The sequence below is a fragment of the Notothenia coriiceps genome, unplaced genomic scaffold (genome assembly GCF_000735185.1).
Source record: "Notothenia coriiceps isolate Sejong01 unplaced genomic scaffold, NC01 NC01_scaffold00037483, whole genome shotgun sequence".
NCBI lineage: Eukaryota > Metazoa > Chordata > Actinopteri > Perciformes > Nototheniidae > Notothenia > Notothenia coriiceps.
Window position 1 is genome coordinate 247988 of NW_011370184.1, and position 21604 is coordinate 269591.

Genomic DNA, 21604 nt, shown 5'->3' on the forward strand with positions numbered 1-21604 from the left:
TACTGTGGTGGTGAAGAGTTAACTTTCTTGTTCTTCTTCCTACTCAGTTAGCAGGTTGTATTTGTAAATATTTGTAAGTATTTGTCAGAGATGTTTAGGACTGGAAGCATGTTTCTGTATATGTGCCTCACACAGTTCACAGGTGTTGCATGCCTTGAATCACCATAAAAATGTTCTAAACTTAATGTTTTAAACTTGACTGGGTATTTAATCCTTGCAAGGCGCCATAAAAGTAAATACAGGCATGCATGCATTATATTACGGTCATTCCCTTAATATACAGTATTTTAATCAAGCTGATCAAACTCTTTGGTTGGACCTTATCAGACTAGTTTGGAATGAAAACATTTCATATTGACTTTATTTTATTTCTTAAAAAACAGATAAATAGATACAAAGGAGAATAATTCAAACAAACTCTGAGAACAGATGTTGACACGAAACTGAAATGCTGAAAACCGGTCCTTTTTTCTTCTTCTGGTGATCTCTGACATGTTTTAGGCACACTGTTCCAGGTGAATCCCTAACTCTCAGCTCTCTCCAGTGTCTCCTTTGCCTTTGGGCTGCCTCCAGTCAGCGGTGAAACACTCCTCGTAGTCTCCCATTCCTTCAAACTCTGCATCCGGAGACTCTGAGGCCAAAAGTGCTGCTTCCTCTGCTCCAAAAAAATCCTGAGGGGAAAACAAAAATCAGTTTTCTTTTACAATATTCGCAAACAGGCCTTTTTGTTTCATGTCACAAAGCGCTACCTAAAGTCAGTAGACTCCAAGTTTATTCCTCCTAATTATTGTGAAATCTCAAGTGATTTGTTTCTCTTTTGTTATTATATTTTCCCTTTATCTCACCTCATCATCCATCTCTTGGTACTTCTGTGCAGAGGTCAGCATCTGCTTCTGGGTGACAGTGTGGTTGAAGAGTTTCAGAGCCTCCTGTTCAAACAGACAAACAACAAGAGCATGAGAATCACAAACTGAGCTCCTGTCCTTTACCCAGTTCTGCTTCAAAGCAGCTGGGAACCAACGTGAATAGTGGCCTTCAGTAAACGGTACATTAAACGCATATTTTTACAAAAAAAGAAAAAGGTTTAACTACCCATTATTCTTTTGATTTGACAGGATAAGTTTGTATCTCTGACCATTTCTTGCTTTATGATATAATGTGACAACTTGCAGATGAGGACAAACTTTAGTCTTTGGTTCCTCAGGGGTTGTTTCGAGTTGACATTTTGTAAGATGTGTTCTTCTCATAACACTGAATATCTTGAAATAATAACAAATTAGGAGCTGTGGTTTTGGAAAGCTGAGGAGACAGATCTGATATTTGCTCTCACCATCCTGGGTGTGAAGTGTTTGTCTTGCAGGCCCCACTGCTCACTGTAGGCGCCATAGTACTGCAGGTTCTGCTTCATCACCTGGTCCTCAGGCTCAAACAGGAAGTAGCTGTACGCGCAGGGCAGCGCACTGCGGCCATCGTTCACTGAGCGGAGAGAAACAGGAGATACTCAGATGAGTGTTGATGTTATTCAAGAGAAGTGATGGAGAGTTTCTGTTGTAAACTTACATTTATAATAGGCATACTGGAGGTAGTGGTACATAGTGGCCACACATTTCTCCACAAAATAACCTCCGACATTAGGCATCAGGTTCTCTTCGCACTTCAGTTTACAGCGTAATACATCAACATATTCATCTGTGGAGAGGAAGAGCAGAGATTATTAAGTAAAACCAAAGACAGGAGCATTTAGGTCCTTTGTATTGGTGCTTTCAATTAAGTAGTGTTAAAAGTACCTGCAGATAAAAGTTAATTTAAAATCATACTTCAGTAAAAGTACAAACATAATTTGCTTAAAATCGAAAAGTACTTTTTCTGCAAAAAATAGGCCCCTTTTAAAAACTTCTGGGCGATTATCATAAAACGTTTAGCAACAAACTTGCTAAATGTTAGAATAAAAAATAAATAAATGTAAATGCCAAATAGAAATAGGGAGAGGAACGAAGAAAAAGCAACTAATACATACGAAGCATGACATTAATCTTTTACAATTTGTTATATTTTATTTTGATATAAGAAAACCTAAACGTATTAATGTATATGTATTTTTTACGTAAAATCTTAACCTCAAATTAATCGACAACAGCCAGTTGAGTCCAGTTTTGCTTTTCTTGGATGCTCAGTGATGTTATTTCTTCATTTGTTTAACAGCATACTAACCTGCTATGACTGCATAGAAGTCTCTGTCTGGTGAAAGTTGACTGATCCCTTCACAGTCTGCCTGACAGAGCTCAAACTCCAGGAGGTAGAACCTCAGAGCTTCCTCCATGTCTTTAACACCGCTGCTGTAGTCACCTGAATTTATGAGTTTCACTCCTCTCAGAAAGGAGGCCTAGAAAGGACATTATTAATATTGTCAAAGTTAGAAAAAGCTGTAATCTTTGAAGGAGTGGGACGTTGTTCTTAATGTGACTATTCAGCAAATATTGTGCAACTTTTCCATGCAGAAAATATTTGTATGAAGGACAGAGTCTAGGTGGCCCTCACCTCATAGGGTTGTTGCTCGTGGTCGAAGAGGTAGCCCTTCAGGTCGTACTGGCTCTTGTGCTCCTCCATCAGCTGCTGCACCTCCTGGTCCTCAGGGTTCTTCTGGAGGTAGGTGTAGGCACATGGGACGGCCCTCTGCAAGTCATTCAGCTAGAAGAAATATTTTACCACACTCATTTATCATTTACAGAGGGTTAACTTGCGGAATTTTGCTTGTGTTAGTTTAAGTATATTGGAACCAAGGTTTGTAGTTCTCATTTTCATGTTGGGTATTTTGTCTAAGACACAATTTCGTTTTTATTTCTATTCATGTTTGTCATTGATGGTAATTTTGTATAACTGCAATACCAATTGTATCTATGATTTCCAATTTGTTGAATTTCATACAACTTTATTTTTGCACCTGTCATCCAATGACCATGTTTTTATTTCTTCTGTAAAGGCTATTCAATGTTTTGATTTGTTCATACTAAGATGGTGTTCCTAATAAGGTAATGATATACATATGACTGTAGTGGATTCAAGGTGTGTTGTTACACGTGTACGGTGTATCTCACCCTCGAGTATGCAAAGTGCAGGTATCTGTAGGGAGATCTCCTGCTGAACTCCTCCAGAATGTTTCTGCCTGGAGGAGGCAGCTGCAGCGCGGGGAAATGCGCTCTGCACTTCTTCTGACAAGACGCTCTCATTATCACGTGCCAGTTGACGCTGAGGTCCGTGTTTCCTGTGAAGGACAGTTCTTCATATTTGCTGTTATTACAGTGCAGCACGCAGTACCTCACACTGTCTCTGAGGAGCCGGTGCAAACGCAAACTCAATTCCAAGTATTTGATCGACTCCGTCCACGTTTCTGCTGCGTAATGATCCAAAGCCAATCCATACGCAGTGGTGACGGGCATGAGCTCCTCCTTGGGGAACTTTTTGAAATGGTAGTTTTCGTATTGCGCGTCTGTCCCTAAAGCTAAGGTTAAACAGAGCAACGTCAATAGCGCGCCTCCTTTTGCGCAAAATGCCACCATGATAAGACAATATCCCACATATTATTCCGCGTCCTCTCTCTTTTCTTCTTGTTTTCCTGTGCCTGAGTGGTGGTCTGCTGAAGTGCTTAGGGCTCTGTGGGAATTCCGGGATTGGGTCTTTCAGAGTTTCTGTCTCGGGTTTCTCCATGCAGGCCTTCAGCTGTCACACACACTGCTTCTTTATTTGGCACAAGAATATGCGTGCGTAAAAGTGACTGCTAGTGCGCATTGTTGTCCTGTATGATCTGCAGTTGTTGATTGCTCCCTAATGCAAGTTTACTTAACATATGAGTAATACATCAGCATAAGATAAAATGTATAAACGTAAGTCCTATAGAAATGAATACAGTGTATTCTATTGGGTTTGAGGATTTGTGTTCTTATAATGTTGTGGATGTGTGCTTAAAACGTTCCTTGCTCATTATATCGATTTTTATTTCTCTTTTAAGTCTTATGGAGACTTTGTATTGATGCTTGAACCGGAATGATTTCTATAGGCCCGACTCGGCATGTTTAAAGAGATTGGACCTGTTGCATCAACTTGGGACGTGTCATCTCTATATTAATCACATTTTGAAACTTCACGGCATTAGTGGAAAAGCTGAAACTTTGGGGGCTTTCAGGCCTCTTTACGGCTGATGGTCTGACTGAGCCACAGAGGCGGATCTATGTGGTTTCTGCAACGGTGCTGAAGAAACAAGCTAAGAAAATCAACGGGAGGCCATCCTTTCAAAATAAAAGCGGAAACGGACACAATTGAATAAAAAACGTAAAATCTGGACATATCAATCGATCTCAGAAGTGGACCACATTTAAAATATAACACACCCTTAAAGACACATTGTGTATTAATAACGATTTGAATTTAGACTACAATCAATGTTTTGATTATTTCTGTTTATTAGCATCTGTTGTGATTTTGTTTTATTTTGTTAAAGGAAGTAGTGGTCTTACATTATTGTGGGTAACTTGACAGAGGCGCTCCCCCCTTTTCCAACTCCGACATTCCTTCCCCCTGGCTATGAAAACTCTTCACTGGAACCTGGAGATTGTCCACGTTTACAGCATTTAGATCCGCTGCCTGCTCCACATCTGCAACCACGGCCCTGTGCGTAAAGAGTGCACACGGCTCCAGGCTTTAAATTCCTCCATTTAGTGGCTAATTTATATTTTGGATTCGTTTAATTTATTTGCTCTGATTCTGTAACGATGTTTGCCTGCTGCGTTGCGTTTTTCCTCCTCACTACGTGGTCGTCTGTGGAGTGTAATCCCAGTCCCGTGTTAGATGTAGTCGTGGACAGAAAATTCATCCCTGCAATCTGTGCAAGAGAAGCCAAGGAGGGCGATTATGTTCGCTATCACTATAACGCCACATTTCTCGACGGAAAAACGTTTGACTCAAGGTAAGTTCATACGCTTTTTTTTTAAAATTGTGAATGCGTTCATTTTTATTACTTTAAAAAGTTAGTTATTTTGCTGCAGAGGCCCGATGCAATTTGGCCATTTAAAAAAAAAAAAATGAATCGGCTGAGATTTAAATGCATTAGTCTATAAATAGACATATATGCGTATGTTTTGCACATAATATTAATTTTCTCAAAAAATGAACATCCTATTGACCCACTTCTGATGTCTTTTTAATGTTGGATCATTCACAGTCATGAGAAGGGAGACGCAAAGGTTGGCCTGCTGGGAGAGGGCCGGCTCATCGCTGGGATAGACAAAGGTCTGCAGGGCATGTGTGTGAATGAGCGCAGAACGATCACCGTCCCGCCCCACCTGGCCTATGGAAGCGCCGGAGCAGGTAAATGTCACTTTCAATCTTGTCTGCGCAAGGGGTACCTTGTTGGAGGTGCGCAGCTGCCTTTAAAGACCGAATGTTAGTAATGGTGTGTTCTAGTTCTTGGCATATACAGGACATTATTTTTTCCAATTTTTTTAGGAGTTAATTGAAATGTCCGTTTTGCCCAGGCTCCAACTTGTCTATGTGGCAATTTTTTATGTTGGTATTTATTTGTTCAATTAAAAAATGGTTTTGTAATACTAAAGTATGTTGTGTATCTTGTCATAGAGAGGGGCCCTGTGTTAAAATTAAGTTTGTAGACATTTTTATATTTTATTTAATGCAATGCATAACCTTAAACTATTTGTGTCTCATCAAGTTGTCCAAATTAGTTTATATATTTAAAAATAAATTGAGTAATGGTAGTAGCAGCAGCATATAAATACTGTTTTCTGTGTCTAAATGGGGGCCCATAGGCTCAGTGTATATTACAGTTAGTTGAGCAGACGTTGTATAGCTGTCTGTTAGCTGCTCTGGGAGGCTGTACTTGTGGCACAATGGTGCTTTGATCTAGATTCTAACATTAGCATGCTAACAATGAATAGCATATATGCTAATGCTTCACAGGTATGATTTTCCCATATGTACCTCTCTTAGTTTAAGTTTATCATGTTAGCATGCTTATGCCTTTTTATCTGTGAAATGTTGGCACAATGATGGAGTTAGACGAGAATAGATCAGAAAACTTAAGGTGGAGCTAGAGGGGAAATGAAGGGGCACCAAAGTAAATATGCTCAATCCTCTGGGGAACATGATTGCTTTTATTTAACTGAGGCCATTCCATCCAGCAGATGTTGAGATATTTCACATATAAGTGATACTATTAACACTGTGGTGGTGCCAGAGTAAAAGTCAAGCAATCATTAAAAGTCAACAAACCTTAAAACATGCTGCTGCAATGAATGCACTGTATTGATACAGTTTAATCAGAAACAAAAGTTTAAATTAGTTTTAAATGATTATTTAAAGTTATTTATGTCATTGCTAACTTTTATCAACCATGTTTACAGGCGACGTGGTTCCTCCAGATGCCACCCTGATGTTTGAGCTCCATCTGTTGGATCTCTGGAACAAAGCCGACCTAGTGGTCACCAAAACCATCAGCACCCCCAAAGACTGCAAACGCTCCGTGATGAGCACTGACTTTGTGCGTTACCATTTCAACGGCACTCTGCTCGACGGCACAGTCTTTGACTCCAGGTAAATTATGGCATTGGTTACTGTTGGTGTCCAAAATGCTGACCTATTCATCATACAATATACAGATAGCTTAACAACTGTAGCCTGAAAAATAGTAAATGAACCACTCTCAATGAAAAGATTCTTGTTTGACACTAAATCTCTTTCTCATCTGAAGGAATGCCTTGTCTGAATAACAGCTCTTTCTGTGTTTGTACTGTGACATGCAGGTATGTTGTGTTTGACTTTGCTCTTGTATGAGCCCTATGTAGCTACAACAGACATCAGACACACAACACTTTGGTCGGTGAGGGCTGGCTGGTTAAGGGCTTGGAGGAAGGCCTGCTGGGTATGTGTGTGGGAGAGATCAGAAATATTATCATCCCACCCTTCAAAGCCTACGGAGAAAAGGGATCAGGTGAGCACAAATTATGAATCAATAAAAAGTCTAATGAGAGGTCATAGTTGATCTGGTGTCACTGCTTTGCAACCAAACCATGATTGTTCAAACACAAAGAAATTAGAGGTTAGAAAAATAAAATAATGTTACAAAGAAGTACCAGACATATCCCCCAAATCACATCTCATCAATAAATGCGTATATACATTAATAAAGGCTTTTTTCATCTTTGCACTTAAAACACTTTTTTACCACTAGTAGTGCTATGGAGCAATATTTTTAGGTGCGGGTCCCCTATGTTTTTACATGTACAAGGGTGGACACTTAAATAAATAAGGAAGGAACAAGGAAATGGATTTGGTTCGAAACAAACATGTTTGCCCCTTGTATTTTGTTACTTTTATCTTTATGCAAAGTTTTTAAACCTTGTTGTAGTTAAAAAAACAAATAACATCCCCTCATTAAAAAAAAATCGAATTATTCACCATCTGCTCTCCAGGTAAGGAGATTCCCCCCCAGGCCACCCTGGTGTACGATGTTCTGTTGGAAGACATTCACAACGCAAAGGATAACCTCACCATTGAGTCCTCGGTGGTCCCGGAGTCCTGCACACGCAAGTCTGTGGTTGGAGATTACGTCCGGTACCACTACAACGGCACCTTCCTGAACGGAAGGACCTTTGACACCAGGTGAGCTCATGTTACAGTCACAGTAAAGTTGCCAGTCATATTGTAGCAATTTGTACTTTAACTATAAACATGTTATCCTCTGTTTAAATCGAAATGTCAATGTATAACTTCATTATAATGGTGCTGTCTCATTAAAGACATATTTTGAGTTTTGAACACAAGAGACCCCTAAGTGTTTATTTCTATTCTCAAGGTATAAATGTAATTTGAAAATGAATCTATGATTGTCGCTGCCAACAGCTACCAGAGGAACAGCACATACAACACCTACATCGGGATGGGGTACGTCATCGCCGGCATGGACCAGGCCCTGCTGGGGATCTGCATCGGAGAGAGGCGCAGAGTCATCATTCCTCCTCATCTGGCGTATGGAGAGCAAGGAGCAGGTGAGTCAGAGTAGATCTACCATGCAGCTTGTAGTAAGTTGTCTGCAAACATTGAACTGAATTGATTTATTGTTAAACAAACCCGTAAACCAAAATGTATATGAAGACAGAATTGCTGTAAAAGTGTTTATTTGTACTTTGACCCGATGTTAAAAACCAGAAAGAAAAAGTAATGGGTAATTTTAGCACTTATCATTCAGTTCTTTTTTAGAGTGATTTAACTACCAAGGATTTGCAAATCACTAATTGATTAATCAATTACTAACTCATTAATTAAATGCATAGCACAAATAAGTTTAAAATAATGGTAAACAAAGACAGAATTAAAATACAAATTGAGATAGAATGGGAAATAAGATGCATAATAAAATGAGTGATAGTATAGGTAACACAAGATAACGATAGGAAATTAAAAACATAAAATGTATAACATCAGAAACTCAGGAGCATTTTCCACCGATCTAAGGAGATGAAATAATAACGTGTTGTCTCTCAGGTGATGTCATCCCCCGCTCTGCTGTGCTTGTGTTCGACGTTCACATCATCGACTTCCACAACCCCAACGACACAGTGAGCATCGCCATCACACACAAACCCGCAGAGTGTAACGAAACCACGGCGGCGAACGACCTCGTCCGCTACCACTACAACTGCACCCTGGTGGACGGCACGCCTCTCTTTTCCTCGTGAGTCACCCACACATCCCAGTTTTTTTTTTTTAAACAATGATATTAGATTACCACTTACATTTGCCCAATCTACGTCCTCAGACACGACTACGAGCACCTTCAGGATGCAGTTCTGGGGTCAGATAAGGTGATCGACGGTCTGGACCAAGGCTTGAGAGGCATGTGTGTGGGAGAGAAGAGGGTGATAACAGTTCCCCCTCACCTCGGACACGGAGAAAAAGGAGGTAAGACTCACGATATCAGTGCAGTTTAAATGGTTTTATACATTTTATAACCCTGACTTGACATTTGATTTCCTAAAATGCTGAAAGGTAAACACATTTTTGTTTTGTTTTCTCTTCGTCAGCCACCGGTGTGCCTAGCAGTGCTGTGTTGGTCTTTGACGTTGAACTGGTGAGCTTCGAGAAGGGAGTGCCACCTGGTTATCTGTTCGTGTGGATTGAAGAGAGCCCTGCTGATTTGTTTGAAGCCCTGGACATCAACAAGAACAAAGAGGTCCCACAGGAGGAGGTACGTTAACTCTTACAGTGACACAACCAGCTACATTATTTCACATGGCAGATAACAGCCCCTAAGATTATGAATGAACAATGTGTCCAAGTGTGTTCTGTAAATTAACATTGAGCTTATAGGTTACCAAGTAAAGCTTGGGCTTAAAAAGTCTTAGTATAGTATGCCATAAAAAAGTGATTGTAAAGTGTGCCTCCAAAATATTCTTTAAAATGTCATTGTATAACATGTCATAATACTATATTTTGGTATACTATGCCATAAAATAATCGAAAATAAACGTCATATGTTATGCCTTTAAAATAGCCATAATAATATGACATAATTAAAAGTCATAGTAAATTGTGCCATTACATTTAAAAAAAAAAAATTCTAATATCTTATGACAAAAAAAAAAAAGAAGATATTATTATAGCAGTTATTGGATACTATGTCATAGTGCGTCATCTGCTTTTCCCAAACGACCTGTAAAACCCAAGTCTAACGTGGTTTGATGCATACATATTTAGTGTAGTTATATCACACAGCACTTTTATTGATATGTGATTCTTTTCTTTTTGCTGTCGCATTTTAGTTTGGGGAGTTCATCAAGCTGCAGGTGACTGACGGCAAAGGTCGGATAAAGCCTGGAATGATCATGGAGCAAGTCATTGAAGACATGTTCAGCAACCAGGACCGGAATAAAGACGGAGTGATCACGGCCGACGAACTTAAACTGAAGGTAGAAGAGGACAAAGAACGGGAGTTACACGAGGAGTTGTAAAGAGACACAATGCTTTATTCTCTCTCAGGAAAACCCACCACCTTAAAAACAAGCTGTCAGAGACTTTTCCCATACATCATCATGGTTTTTTGGATGTTTTTTTTTTATGACAAGGCGAGTGTAAAAAGTCTTTTTTGTGGAGTTCTGTGTTGATAGTTGTATTTCAGAAAACCAAAACAAGCACCTTTTATTTGTCCCTGAAAGTCACATGAATAAAAAATGTTTTTAAGAAAATGATGTTTATTTTCTCAGACAATTTCAGGTAATGAACTTTTCTGAAAAATGATAGAAAAAAACACCATAGTATCAAGTATTTTCAGAAAAAAGTCATAGTATGTTTTAAGTTGAAAAGAGTAAACTTACCATTTTAATACTTTCTTTAATGACACTTAAAGTTAAGGACAACCAGCACATTGTTATAATTCCCAGTAGCTAGGAATCAGTTGAATGAAAAAACACTCGTCATCAAATATTGTATTCTGTAGCTTCCTAGTGTTCTTACTCACTACTACAATAGCCTAAAAGCTGATATCACTATTGTCAACTTAGAATATGAAACAGAACACTTGGCAGATAGACACATTTACAAAATGCAATGTATGTGTTTTCTCAAACACAAGATTCATTTAAAATAGACTGTAAACAAAAAGTAAAATAAGAATTTGTTTCTGCTCAAAAGGAGTGAGAATAAATAGACATGACATTTTTAAGAGGTTGCTGGCATGTTTTGAAATAACAAGACAATATGAATCCTCCCTGCACTGAGGTCTGTTGAGGTGGCTCATGGCCAGGTAGGTCGTAAGGTTTTTATCTGAGGATTCTCTCCAACATGAAACAGCAGGGAGGAAAACCCAGCCCTGTTATACTGTGTGAACAGACAGAACTGACAAACATCACAGATTCTTCTCAACGAAGTAGCAATTTAAATATTTGTATTATGGCTTAGATAAACAGTCAAAACACTGAGAGTGTAAAACAAAGACCAGACCAGTCTCGTGGTCTGGATTGAGGTAGGTGAAGATCATGCGTCTAACTTGTTGTCTGTTGATGAGGTAATGTATTTGAGTATAGCGTTGGGAACTTCCATCGTCTCGTCCTTCACCAGCACGACGTCAAAGGACTTGACGTACAACTCTTTCCTCTCGTCCATCTGCAAGACACAAACACTGAGAACCAAAACTCTGGATCTCAATGTGTTGCTCAAAGGAAACACGATATATGAGACTGACCTGGTCGTTGAGGAAGCCGATGGTGAGGATGTTCTGATGCTCGGACACACCGTCAGCCATGGTCAGGTCTCCCAAAGAGTCTCCAAGCAACAGCACGTTGGGGCGACCCTGCAGCACTCGGAGGCCAGAGGCGTGTGACAGAGCCCCCTCCCTCTTGTTGAAAGTGTGGATGAGTTGGCCTTGGAACGCTCGCAGGACCCCCTTATGAACAACACAGCATTCAGTTACTGTTTCCTCATATGGAGGATAAAGCTGGAGTGGAATCATGTTGACCCCGTACAATGTGTGCTGAGAAGAATCAATGGATATGTTGCATTAAAGATACATTATGTACTTGTATTGATGTCTACCAGAATTGTACTATGATAAATACACGTAGGTGTGGTTTTAATATGCTTGATGTATTCATTTATTCTGTTACTGTTTCCAAGCCCTAAAATGTATCACTTGATTAGAGAAAATGATCATTGCATTGGTATTTCCCTATCGAGGCCCATTTCTAGTAATAAAAGACAATAAATAATATAAACATTTAGATGTGTAATTGAAAAAAAGTCATATTGACTTGTAGTATTTCAGAATAAGAAAAAAACATTGATAAATAATGTATGAGTAATTGTATGTCAAAAAGGTCATAGCATAGTATGCAATACAAATGCCATTAAAATAAGTGTTGTATTAAAAAAAAAACATAAAAATCTCATAACAAATCATAGTATGCCATAAACCATTCCATATTTTGGTTTATACTATAGTACAGGGGTCGGCAACCCCTGGCACGCGTGCCAATCACCGTAACCAGTGGCACACGTGGAATAAGTGTGCAAAATATTTAAATTGTATTTTCGGATCCTGAACGAGACCGCCGCCAGAGCGCGTCTCCCCGTTACCTGCAGAAGGAAGCCATGCACGCAACGCAGCCCCGCTCTCTTTATCTCCAGGTGACTTTCTGCCGCTTTCCTCCGTGGTGCAGTGCTGATCGTTTCACCACGGAGGAAAGCACTTCACTAATTGCAGTACCCATAAGGAGCTGTAGAAAACGCCGCAGTTTTTGCGTGGCTGTGTATTTAGTTGAAAGCCCAGTGGCGATCTGCTCATCTCTCATCGAAATAATATGCTACAAAGGGGCGGACTGGCCAACTGTGTGTTGAACTTTCCTGTCGGCTCCCAGACCGTAGTCGAGGAGGGCAGAAGCAACAAGCTTCAGGTTCAATAACCCACTTTAGCTTAAATGACTGGAGAGAGGCGAGCTCTTCTTGGGAGGCCGTTGCATTTATTTAGCTGTTCTTCTGTTTCACAAAATACATCACAGACCTCTGTTTTTCTGCTTCCTCGTTTCACTTCCAGAAACATACACACGTTCCCTCACTGTCGCTCTACCATCCACAACACACATGCACAAGCCACACCCCTCTCTCTCTCTTAAAGGGACAGCGATCTCATCTCACTCTGCATGACCCTAATATCATAACATGTGTGCTCTGGAGAATCACAGAACGGACGATCGTCCTTATTATTATGCCATTTAAACCAATTATTTAAATGTGTTTGTTAAATTCGGCATCATGCGAGTTGCGCTGACAGGTTCACACACTGCTTCCCCGCAGCGAGGCTCCCCCGCCCTCCTGCTGATAGTTGAGGAGCGTCAAGCTCCTCAACGCCCCCCCCCCTTGATAATTCTCGATCGTTGGCACGCTGATAACAATTTTTTTTTAAAATGGCACTTCATATCAGAAAGGTTGCCGACCCCTGCTATAGTAGATCATAAAGAAAAGGACTTATTTTAGTTGTCTTAAAATTTCGTACATTTTTTTGTTTTTTATAAAAAGGTCATAGTATAGAATGTCAATAAAAATATAGAAAAAAAATCATAGTATATATAGTATGTGATAAAACATGTCATAGAGTAATAATACAGTATAAAACTCACAGCTTGGTCAAAGTCCATGTAGTTGGAGATGATGTGGACGTTGGGGTGGAAGACGTTGTTCTGTCGGATCACTTCCTCCAGGACGTCTCCGACACCAGCCGAGAAGATCAGCAGAGGCACCTGCTGCTCCGTCAGACGGTCGAAGAACACTTTGTAGCCCTCCCTAAACACACACACACACACACACACACACACACACACACACACACACACACACACACACACGTTCAAAATACTGCTTTTTACAAGTAAAGTAGGTTATTTCTTCAGCAAAATGTACTTAAAAGTAGCTAAAGTGAAATGACTATTTAAGCAGAGGATTATCCCTGTCAGTGTTTTAGCTGCCAGACAAATGGAGTGTAATGTGCTTAGTTACTTTCCATCAATGGAATCAGGGTATTGATTAATATGGACAAAGTGCTAACCTGAGCATAGTGCTGGATTCCTTCACAGCCTGGGCCAGCAGCTCCTTCCTGATCCTCTGCTGAATCAGCAGCTCGTGGACTTGAGTCCACCTGAAGAGAGTAGCACACACACCCCCATCAGGCTTTGGGTTGTTTCACTTCTCTTTAGTCCTTATAGGAAGTGGAGCTTTTTAAAAACAATGTTATGATGTCTGAGTTCAACTGGTCCATAAAACAATGAGACAAATGACAAGTGTAGGATTCTTTCCTTGTAAAGTTTTAATTGAATTTGAACAGTATATGATGAAGACAGTATGTCTCTTACCACTCCACCATGAGAGGCAGCTTGTCTTCAGCACTCCGGCCAGCGTCAATCTCTATTGGATAGTAGGTGTTCAACAGCTCCCTTATCTGCAGTGGACCAAGAGAAACAATGAACATATACAGTATATACAGACCACCTGAAAGGGATGCCTCAGTTGGTACTTGCTGAGAGAAGGAGAATTGCAGACTAGAGAACATACGTATATCTAGAAGTTCATGTTCTGAAACTAATTTGATTTTAAAAGTTCATTGTGCATTTATGTCACTGCATAAAAACCAACACCTGCAGTTACAGCATGGAAACATTTTTACAAGGGGAAAATTGACCTAATATTCTTTTAAATTGTTCACTCTTTACTGAACTTATGATAGTAGTACATGTACCTTTTTACTGCAATCCTCGTCTATCAACAACCGGTGATCCAGGATGTCTGGAAAATAAAAAAGTAGTAGCAATTTCAGAAAAAGCACACACCATCCTGGCAACAAAAATTACAGGAACATTTTTCCTTACTGTGCGTGGTAGGAACTCTCTTTCCGTTGTGGGCAAATCTGGTCAGTGTCATATCGAAGTCTGAGATCACCTGAGGAAATATGACTATTTCGATCAGTTTCAGAGTACTCTATCACTCAGCAAACACACATTCATGATCAAGCACGGATATAGTCCACTTTTGCTCAGTTTTAACTTGGCAAATGTGTACTTCCCTATAAATGCTCACAACCTGGTCATTACTACCAACATGTATGAGCAAAGGGCACATAGACACACATGCTGACTACTAATTGCATCGATCATAAGCGTCATAAGTCTTTATGTCAGGTCCAAAACTTTGGCGTTGGTGCATTACAAATATAATTGAAATGCAATAGTCGACAGTCTAGACTGTGCAATTAGATATACCACCTCTGACTTTTGTGGACTTTCCAAGCGTAGTAACTGCTTTTGAAAAGTGTTGCTATGCACCTCTTTATTTCCAGGTTAATCATAGTATGTTTGAGTGTTATTTCCTGTATTCAACCCTTCCAATGAAATGCTGCAGAGTTCTCTCACCTGCAGGCGGCCTGCCCCTGCTCGCTGCATGGCGTAGATCGTGTCCTCCACTCTGCTGCGATCCCTCATCAGCACCGAGCACTTGGCCAACTCTGGGATCTGACCAGGGAACAGTTTAGTCTTAGAACACATGTTTATCACGACACAGAGAGCAAAACATAAAGGAGAGTGATGTGGGACAAAACATTTTTAGATGCTTGCACTTTAAGATCAGGGTAACATTTTACAGACATGTGCACAAGGCTCTAAAATCAGGCATCATCTTTATTGTGTGTAGGCACATACACAGATAACTCAGAATGATAACTTGGTAACGTTCCTAAAATTAAACTTCAATTGTCTTTCATGCGTTTCCTCACCTCGGCCTTGGTCAGCTGATGCCAGATTGCCAAGACAGACCGCACAGGTGTGTAGATCCAGGGAATATGGTAAACCTGAATGTGGACACAGGGAGAAAACACGCTTTAGTAATGCTTATTGTACAGGTCTCTCTTTTTCCTGGACACAACTGTGCTGTTTTAGTCAGGTTAACTGGACATGTAAAACTGTGACATGACCTATGAGTTTGTAATCACTTCAAATTGAGCTGTTCTTTTGAAGGATTTTTATTTTTAAGAAATAATAGCTAACAAACTGCCTGACTGTACTGCAGAGACTGTTTGATGTGTGTCCTCACTCAGTAGGATTTCACACAGTGTATGTATTCGCTATACAAAGGGACCATTTATATTTGAATGAAATTGCATTGCACTTTGTTGTTTCGACATTAAAATCAAATAAAGTGAAGCTTGAACAGTCCCGTTTGTTTACTGAGTATTTACAGGAGTTAGCTAACAGCTGGCCGTTAATATTATATATACAATAATAACTTACCATTTTTAAGCGGAGAGCTGACGAGGTTTGGACAGCTATTAAGAAAAGTTAAAATACATCAGCTATGTATATTCAAAAGTACATTTTAAATCTTTAAAAAAATAGTGCAACCGTCTACAGACGACTAGCGGTTTAAATGATTTGTTTACGTTCTATTGTTGCATCCACATACTTTCCCCGCTTCTACGTAATACACACAAAGGTTCCGACTAACTTTCGTTCCTACCTCACTGAGGACACTCACTTCTTCCCGACCGTACAGCATCTCAAACATAAAAACGAGTTTTTACTGAAATAATCCACACTTTAGCATTGCTGCTGAATAAAGTAACAGTCAAGAATATCATTTTATAATTTATCAACAGAAAAAGGCCAATCTGTTGGATGAATCCTCAGATACAGACATATGTATAAATATAAAGACATACAAATCATTGGGACACATTAAGGATAGAGCAGCCATCGGGATTGTTTTGTTCTCTTGAAATGTATGTCCATCCACCAAATGCTATAACAAGCTAATTTCCTAAACTGGGAAAGATCCTGATATCAGATGAAACTCTAAAATCCAAGGGATCCATTGGCAAAAATCATGCCCACGGTTAAGTTTATTAAAGTTAGAAAGATATTGACGGTTTCAAACTTGACCGATCAATAAGTTATACGCATAATACAAATATATGGAGAGACATCCTCAAAGATGACAACTGGTTTTTAATTGATTGCAAATGTCAGTACACCTTCTCTTGCACAGACGAATGGAATGAAACTTTCACAAAATCCATATCTATAGCCAGAAAAAAATAAACTTGCAACTTGGTTAGACGAATGCCATTGACTAAAATCAGGGTTTATGAGAATACATTCTTGAGAAAATGATAACCTCCACATACAACTGATCAATTTATACGGTTCACATTACAAACAGTATGAAACACTGTTAGCCTAGCAAAGCCTTATTAGATCATATTAATAGAAAGCAAAACAGAAAGCAACACTTTACAGTGATTAACTTAACAATAAAGTCCCTTTAGTGCAGGTAACAGTGACTTCAAATGTATTAATGAGCAGCTGTGGTTTTTTTGGAATATCGAAGACCTAATGCACATAAAAAGCCTTGTTGTTTATTGTTTTACCCACATTTCTAAGTGCAGTAAGACAAAGTAAGACACAGTGCCAATTCTGCAAGAAGGACAAAGGAAACAAACCCAATTAGTCCACAAAGCCAGTGTCTTAAAGACCTTGAGTCATAAGTAAGAGTCTTAACAAAGTCGAATGGGACGAGAATTTAGGTGGAAATAAATAATAGACCTGTATAATCAAATAATGCACATTTTGTTCAAATAAATCATACACATGTATACATATCCATTGGAATGGCTAAGTGTTGTACAATATGAAAAAAGTAATGCACTTACTTTAGTGCAAACATGTATTAAGCTAGCTTATGTTTTAAGAAGGGGATAACATAAATTCCTGAATATGTGCTGCGCTGAATACTTGAGTTTTGCTACAAATATTATGATTGACCACTTTAAGTAGGGCACACGCAACATACACACTATGTATACACAAAATGATTTAGATGTGTGAAGCCCTAGAGTGCAAAAAAAAACATGGTGGAAACTGGAGGTAGAAGAAACATTAAAGTAGCAGGAGGAGTAAAATAGGGAAAGCCCATCTGGTTGTTACAGTAACTTAATTATCCACACACCTATAATTAACAACAATTAACATGACAATAAACATAGACAAACATTACTTTAAAGTTTAGATCCAAACACAACATTTTAATTAAACCTAAAAGGTATCACTGTCAACTGTTTTTCACCACACCACGTTGACCTCATTAGGTGTTAACACAGAGCACATAAAGCTGGGCTAAGTTGTTTTGGCAATGACATCAATATTTTCAGAAATTAGACAACAATCAGTTTGATTTACTGGCAGAATAAGGCATAGGTTAATAATGCAAGGCCAAAATTAAAATGTAAGATGGATAAATTAAGAGCACATCCGGTTAATTATATATATATATATATATATTTCTTTTTTATCTTAACCAGCCCCAGGTCAATCCATGCAGACATTTGACCTCAATAAAAGGCAAAAAATAAGACAAAGGTTACATGGTAACAGCAAGGCATGTATCAGCAGATTAAGTGCTTACTAGAAGAATCTCTCAACATTCGATTTGAGACTGCAGCTGTCTGCGCAGAGTGAGCGTGCGTCGGTGGAGCTGCTGCATCTGCTGCATGCGGTCCCGCTGGCGAGCCAGGTTCTGGGGCATGGGGTAGTGCTGGCAGCCGTGGAGATAATGGTACGGGATGCGGACGTGGCAGGCTGCGGCTCTGCAGCGGGGCTGGGGTAAGGGCGGCAGCAGCATCCAGCGCTTCCTCTCAGCACAGTAACGGTACGCCTCCTTGCGGTACTGCTTGTCCATGTTGTTGCAGTTCCTCCAGCCGCCAATGATGAAAACGTCTTCACCCAGGTAGCAAACAGCAGCACCCTCCATGCTGAGGACCTCTGGAGGGAGGCTGTCCAGGATTTCCTCAGAGATGTCTCGGCTTATTGTCTGCTGAGCATCCTGAAGTGTTACCTTGTAGCTCTTTGAGCAACAAGAAGCTGTGTGGTAGAAGTTGGTGGATGCGACAGCCATTTGAAAACTACAGTAATTATCAACAAGCGGCAAGGAGTCCACTTCCTGCCACTTGTGACTCTCTGTATCGTAGCAGGTGGTCACAGTGCTCAGTCCGTCCTCATTGTCCATGTCTACAGGAGTCCTTGCCATCACATAGATGTAGCGGTCCTCTATGCTCACTGTTTTTACATCTCTTAGTATCTTCGGTGCTGGCTCCAGATTGTGCCACTCGTCCTGCTCCGGCTCGTAGACAGTAACGTCCTTAAAGCCTGGACTGAAGTTGCCATGGCCACCGATGCTGTAGAGTAAGTCTTTGACACCTGTGAGGCCAAAGGAGTGCTTGCGGGTTGTCAGGCTGCTGACCTGCTCCCAGGAGTTGAGGTTGGGGTTGAAGCGCTCCACCGTCTTGGCGAAACCTGGTTCCATGGAGCCTGCCACATAAACATGGTGGTCATTGACTGCGATAGCGTGTCCGTCGAGATGGTTGTGAATGTGGGGCAGGTTTACCCAACGGTCTTCAGCAACAAAGTAGCCCACACACTCACTCAAATAGTCTCCGCCTTCTGAAACACCACCGACTACCATGATTACATCCATGTTCTGGCCGAGTCGTGGCTGGATTGCTGCCGTATAGGAGGCACAGAGCTCAAAATCAGCTGACTTGAGGTTCTCAAAGTGAACAGCGTGGACCTCGAGGGCCTCCATCACCAGCTGCTGACAGGCCGCATTGTTTTCCACTAAGGGCTCCTTCCTCACCACCCTGCTCAGGTAAGTAGGAGAAATCTGAGGCAGCCGTAAAAGTTTGAACAGCTCCTCAAATTGCTTCTCTCTCTCCTCTGTGTTTTGGTGCACCCATTTGACTATAGCCTCAAACAACTCCTGTTCAGAGTCCACAGTGATCCCTGAGTCTGACAGCCAGTCCCGGACCAGGTGAAATGGCAGCGTGAAGAATTCCTCGTTGCTGATTATTTTGTGAAAGTTTCTTCTAATCGTCTTGGCTGCTCCCAAGGCCAGCGTGTCCAAGGTGTACATGTGGGCGAGGCTGTGCACCGCTACACAGTTGGATAAATTCAACTTCTTCATCAGAAACTCTCCGCAGAAGTTCTTCAGCTGGGCCAACAGGAACCTGTAGGAGCAGTAATACAAATTAAATTGGAGTCGAGATTAATTAATCAGTAAAAGCAGATGGAACTAAATCCTGCAAATAGTAAGATAAAACAAAAGATTTAGGTAAAAAAACATTAGATATCGAGTTAAAACTCATGTTCGGAAATACACCCTGTAGAAACGTTGATAAGCAAAATAAACCTAGGCACTGTCAGCCAGAAAACATGTTATGTATTGTAGTGGTTTACTTTTTTTTAGTTGTTTAGTTTCTTGCAGTACAATGCTTAAATAAGCCAAATTGTTGGTCTCCAAGTGATTTTACCTGGGATGTATCTTGTTGTTAAACTTACCTACCAACAGCTTTTTCGGGCCCATGTGGCAGCTACATCATTTTTCTTAACATAAACACTTCAACCTACTGCTTATGATATAATACATAGAAAAGTCAGAAATGTTGACATGTCACAGTAGGAAAAACACAGGTGTTACATTAGTAAGCCTAAGCCTGAGCCAACGGCACTGTGACAGCAGCCAGCATGCACAATACCAGAACACTGAGGCAGGTACATGGCATTACAATGTAATGTTTTTCAAAAGTCCTTGTTTGATTTCCCAAATAACTTACACCACCATTTAGGCCCATATATATGCACTTGGTGAACAGTGGAGTGCCAAGTGGCACAGGTGTGTAAACTCAAAACCAGTCACACCTGCTGATGTGAGGACACAGACAGGTGTGGCTCATGTATCAATAGAGGCTAAAACCTGTAGGACAAAAGCCCACACTTCCGTGTAAGAGGAAGTATATTAATATTTTGAAATATGGTTTGAAATGTTTTACCTGTCAGCCACTTCCAACACTTCATGCACATTGGCAGTGGTCACCCTGATCTGTCCAGTGTACATAAACTGTATAACACTCTCCACAGTGTCTGGGTCTGGTCCCGTTGGTGAGCTCCATTCTTTGAGCTCCACTCGCCCCGACTTAGACTCCGAGAAGTCACCGCCCAGCAGCAGCGTGAAGTACTGCGACGCTGCGGATAACACCGAGCGGTGGGCGGCTAAGGTTTGGACCCTCTCCTCCTCAGACACCCCTCCGGAGCTAAAGACCAGGCTCACGTCGCAGAAAAGCCCCGACTTCCTCTGCTCGTTCTGCCGCCGAGAGAGCTCGGAGCAGTAGGCCGAGCAGGTGAAGTCCTCGGCCTCCTCAGGTTCCCCGTCACCTGTTAGCGCTCCGCCGCTGCGGTCCTCCGTTGCTTCTGCTGCCGCTGCCATTCCGCAGCGGGATAGACTAAGAAGCAGATTAAAGCTCTGTATCTTCGGGAAGAACTCATAGGCATGTATAACACAAGTAAATAAACATTCAAAAACTGACATGCATGCGCAGCGCTCAGTCTTGGTCGAAAAACAGGAGTGCTCACTTCCGTCTTTAAGAATTTTCCGAATGTACTCGATTTTGGCTGTAGAGTCAGAGAGGCTCTACGATTTAAGATAATAACGAAGTCCACACAATAGACCGATATCCTGGACGCATACAGTCAAGTCCCGCATGATCCATTTTTTTTTTGATGTTATGACGCATTAACACGTCTTTAGAGTGAAATTTAACTTTGTTTAAAGGGTGCATCGTATTCGCGCATGCGTGTTGCGACGCATCTAACTTCTGGTGCTGCTTGTAATTTCAGCTTTCTTGAGTAACATTTTCTCCAGCAATTATCACTTTGGGCTGCATCTTGCATGAAAGGTGCTATATAAATAAAGTTTATTATATATAATATATCTCAAAACACTCATGTAATATCCTTTAATCAAAAATTACCTTCAGATCTTCAAACTAACTTACTAATTTAAGTCATGCAGCTATTATTTATATCTATAATATCTACCATTTTCTTTCAATATTAACCTCAACATTTTTACTTTTGAATGAAAATGTTCCCTATGTTTGTCTTTGGAGATGATACATCAAGTATTTCATTAGCAATTACATTCCCACTGAAAATAACTTCTCTTAACAACTTGACAA

At 40.5% G+C, this 21604-nt stretch overlaps 4 protein-coding genes across 4 annotated transcripts; 1 reads left to right on the plus strand and 3 right to left on the minus strand.

Moving 5' to 3' along the window:
- Positions 1–359: 359 nt before the first annotated feature.
- On the minus strand, positions 360–3718 carry LOC104967620 (synaptonemal complex protein SC65-like). The gene is made up of 7 exons (XM_010797129.1): positions 3096–3718; positions 2539–2688; positions 2212–2383; positions 1561–1689; positions 1331–1476; positions 846–929; positions 360–671 (listed from the first exon to the last, which is right to left on the minus strand). Exons 1-7 carry the CDS (start codon positions 3555–3557, stop codon positions 531–533), a joined length of 1284 nt encoding a protein of 427 aa, XP_010795431.1. The 5' UTR covers positions 3558–3718; the 3' UTR covers positions 360–530.
- Positions 3719–4569: 851 nt separating this feature from the next.
- Positions 4570–10250, plus strand: fkbp10b (FKBP prolyl isomerase 10b). Its single transcript, XM_010797128.1, has 10 exons — positions 4570–4960; positions 5216–5361; positions 6411–6600; positions 6852–6997; positions 7479–7668; positions 7909–8054; positions 8551–8740; positions 8825–8967; positions 9090–9253; positions 9828–10250. The coding sequence occupies exons 1-10, from the start codon at positions 4767–4769 to the stop codon at positions 10014–10016; spliced, it is 1698 nt and encodes a 565-aa protein (XP_010795430.1). The 5' UTR covers positions 4570–4766; the 3' UTR covers positions 10017–10250.
- Positions 10037–15937, minus strand: LOC104967618 (7-methylguanosine phosphate-specific 5'-nucleotidase-like). Its single transcript, XM_010797127.1, has 10 exons — positions 15831–15937; positions 15317–15391; positions 14958–15056; positions 14418–14487; positions 14288–14334; positions 13905–13990; positions 13601–13690; positions 13176–13338; positions 11246–11446; positions 10037–11166 (listed from the first exon to the last, which is right to left on the minus strand). The coding sequence occupies exons 1-10, from the start codon at positions 15831–15833 to the stop codon at positions 11038–11040; spliced, it is 963 nt and encodes a 320-aa protein (XP_010795429.1). The 5' UTR covers positions 15834–15937; the 3' UTR covers positions 10037–11037.
- A 572-nt stretch (positions 15938–16509) lies between these two features.
- klhl11 (kelch-like family member 11) lies at positions 16510–21207 on the minus strand. The gene is made up of 2 exons (XM_010797126.1): positions 20420–21207; positions 16510–19597 (listed from the first exon to the last, which is right to left on the minus strand). Exons 1-2 carry the CDS (start codon positions 20953–20955, stop codon positions 18013–18015), a joined length of 2121 nt encoding a protein of 706 aa, XP_010795428.1. The 5' UTR covers positions 20956–21207; the 3' UTR covers positions 16510–18012.
- Positions 21208–21604: the final 397 nt, after the last annotated feature.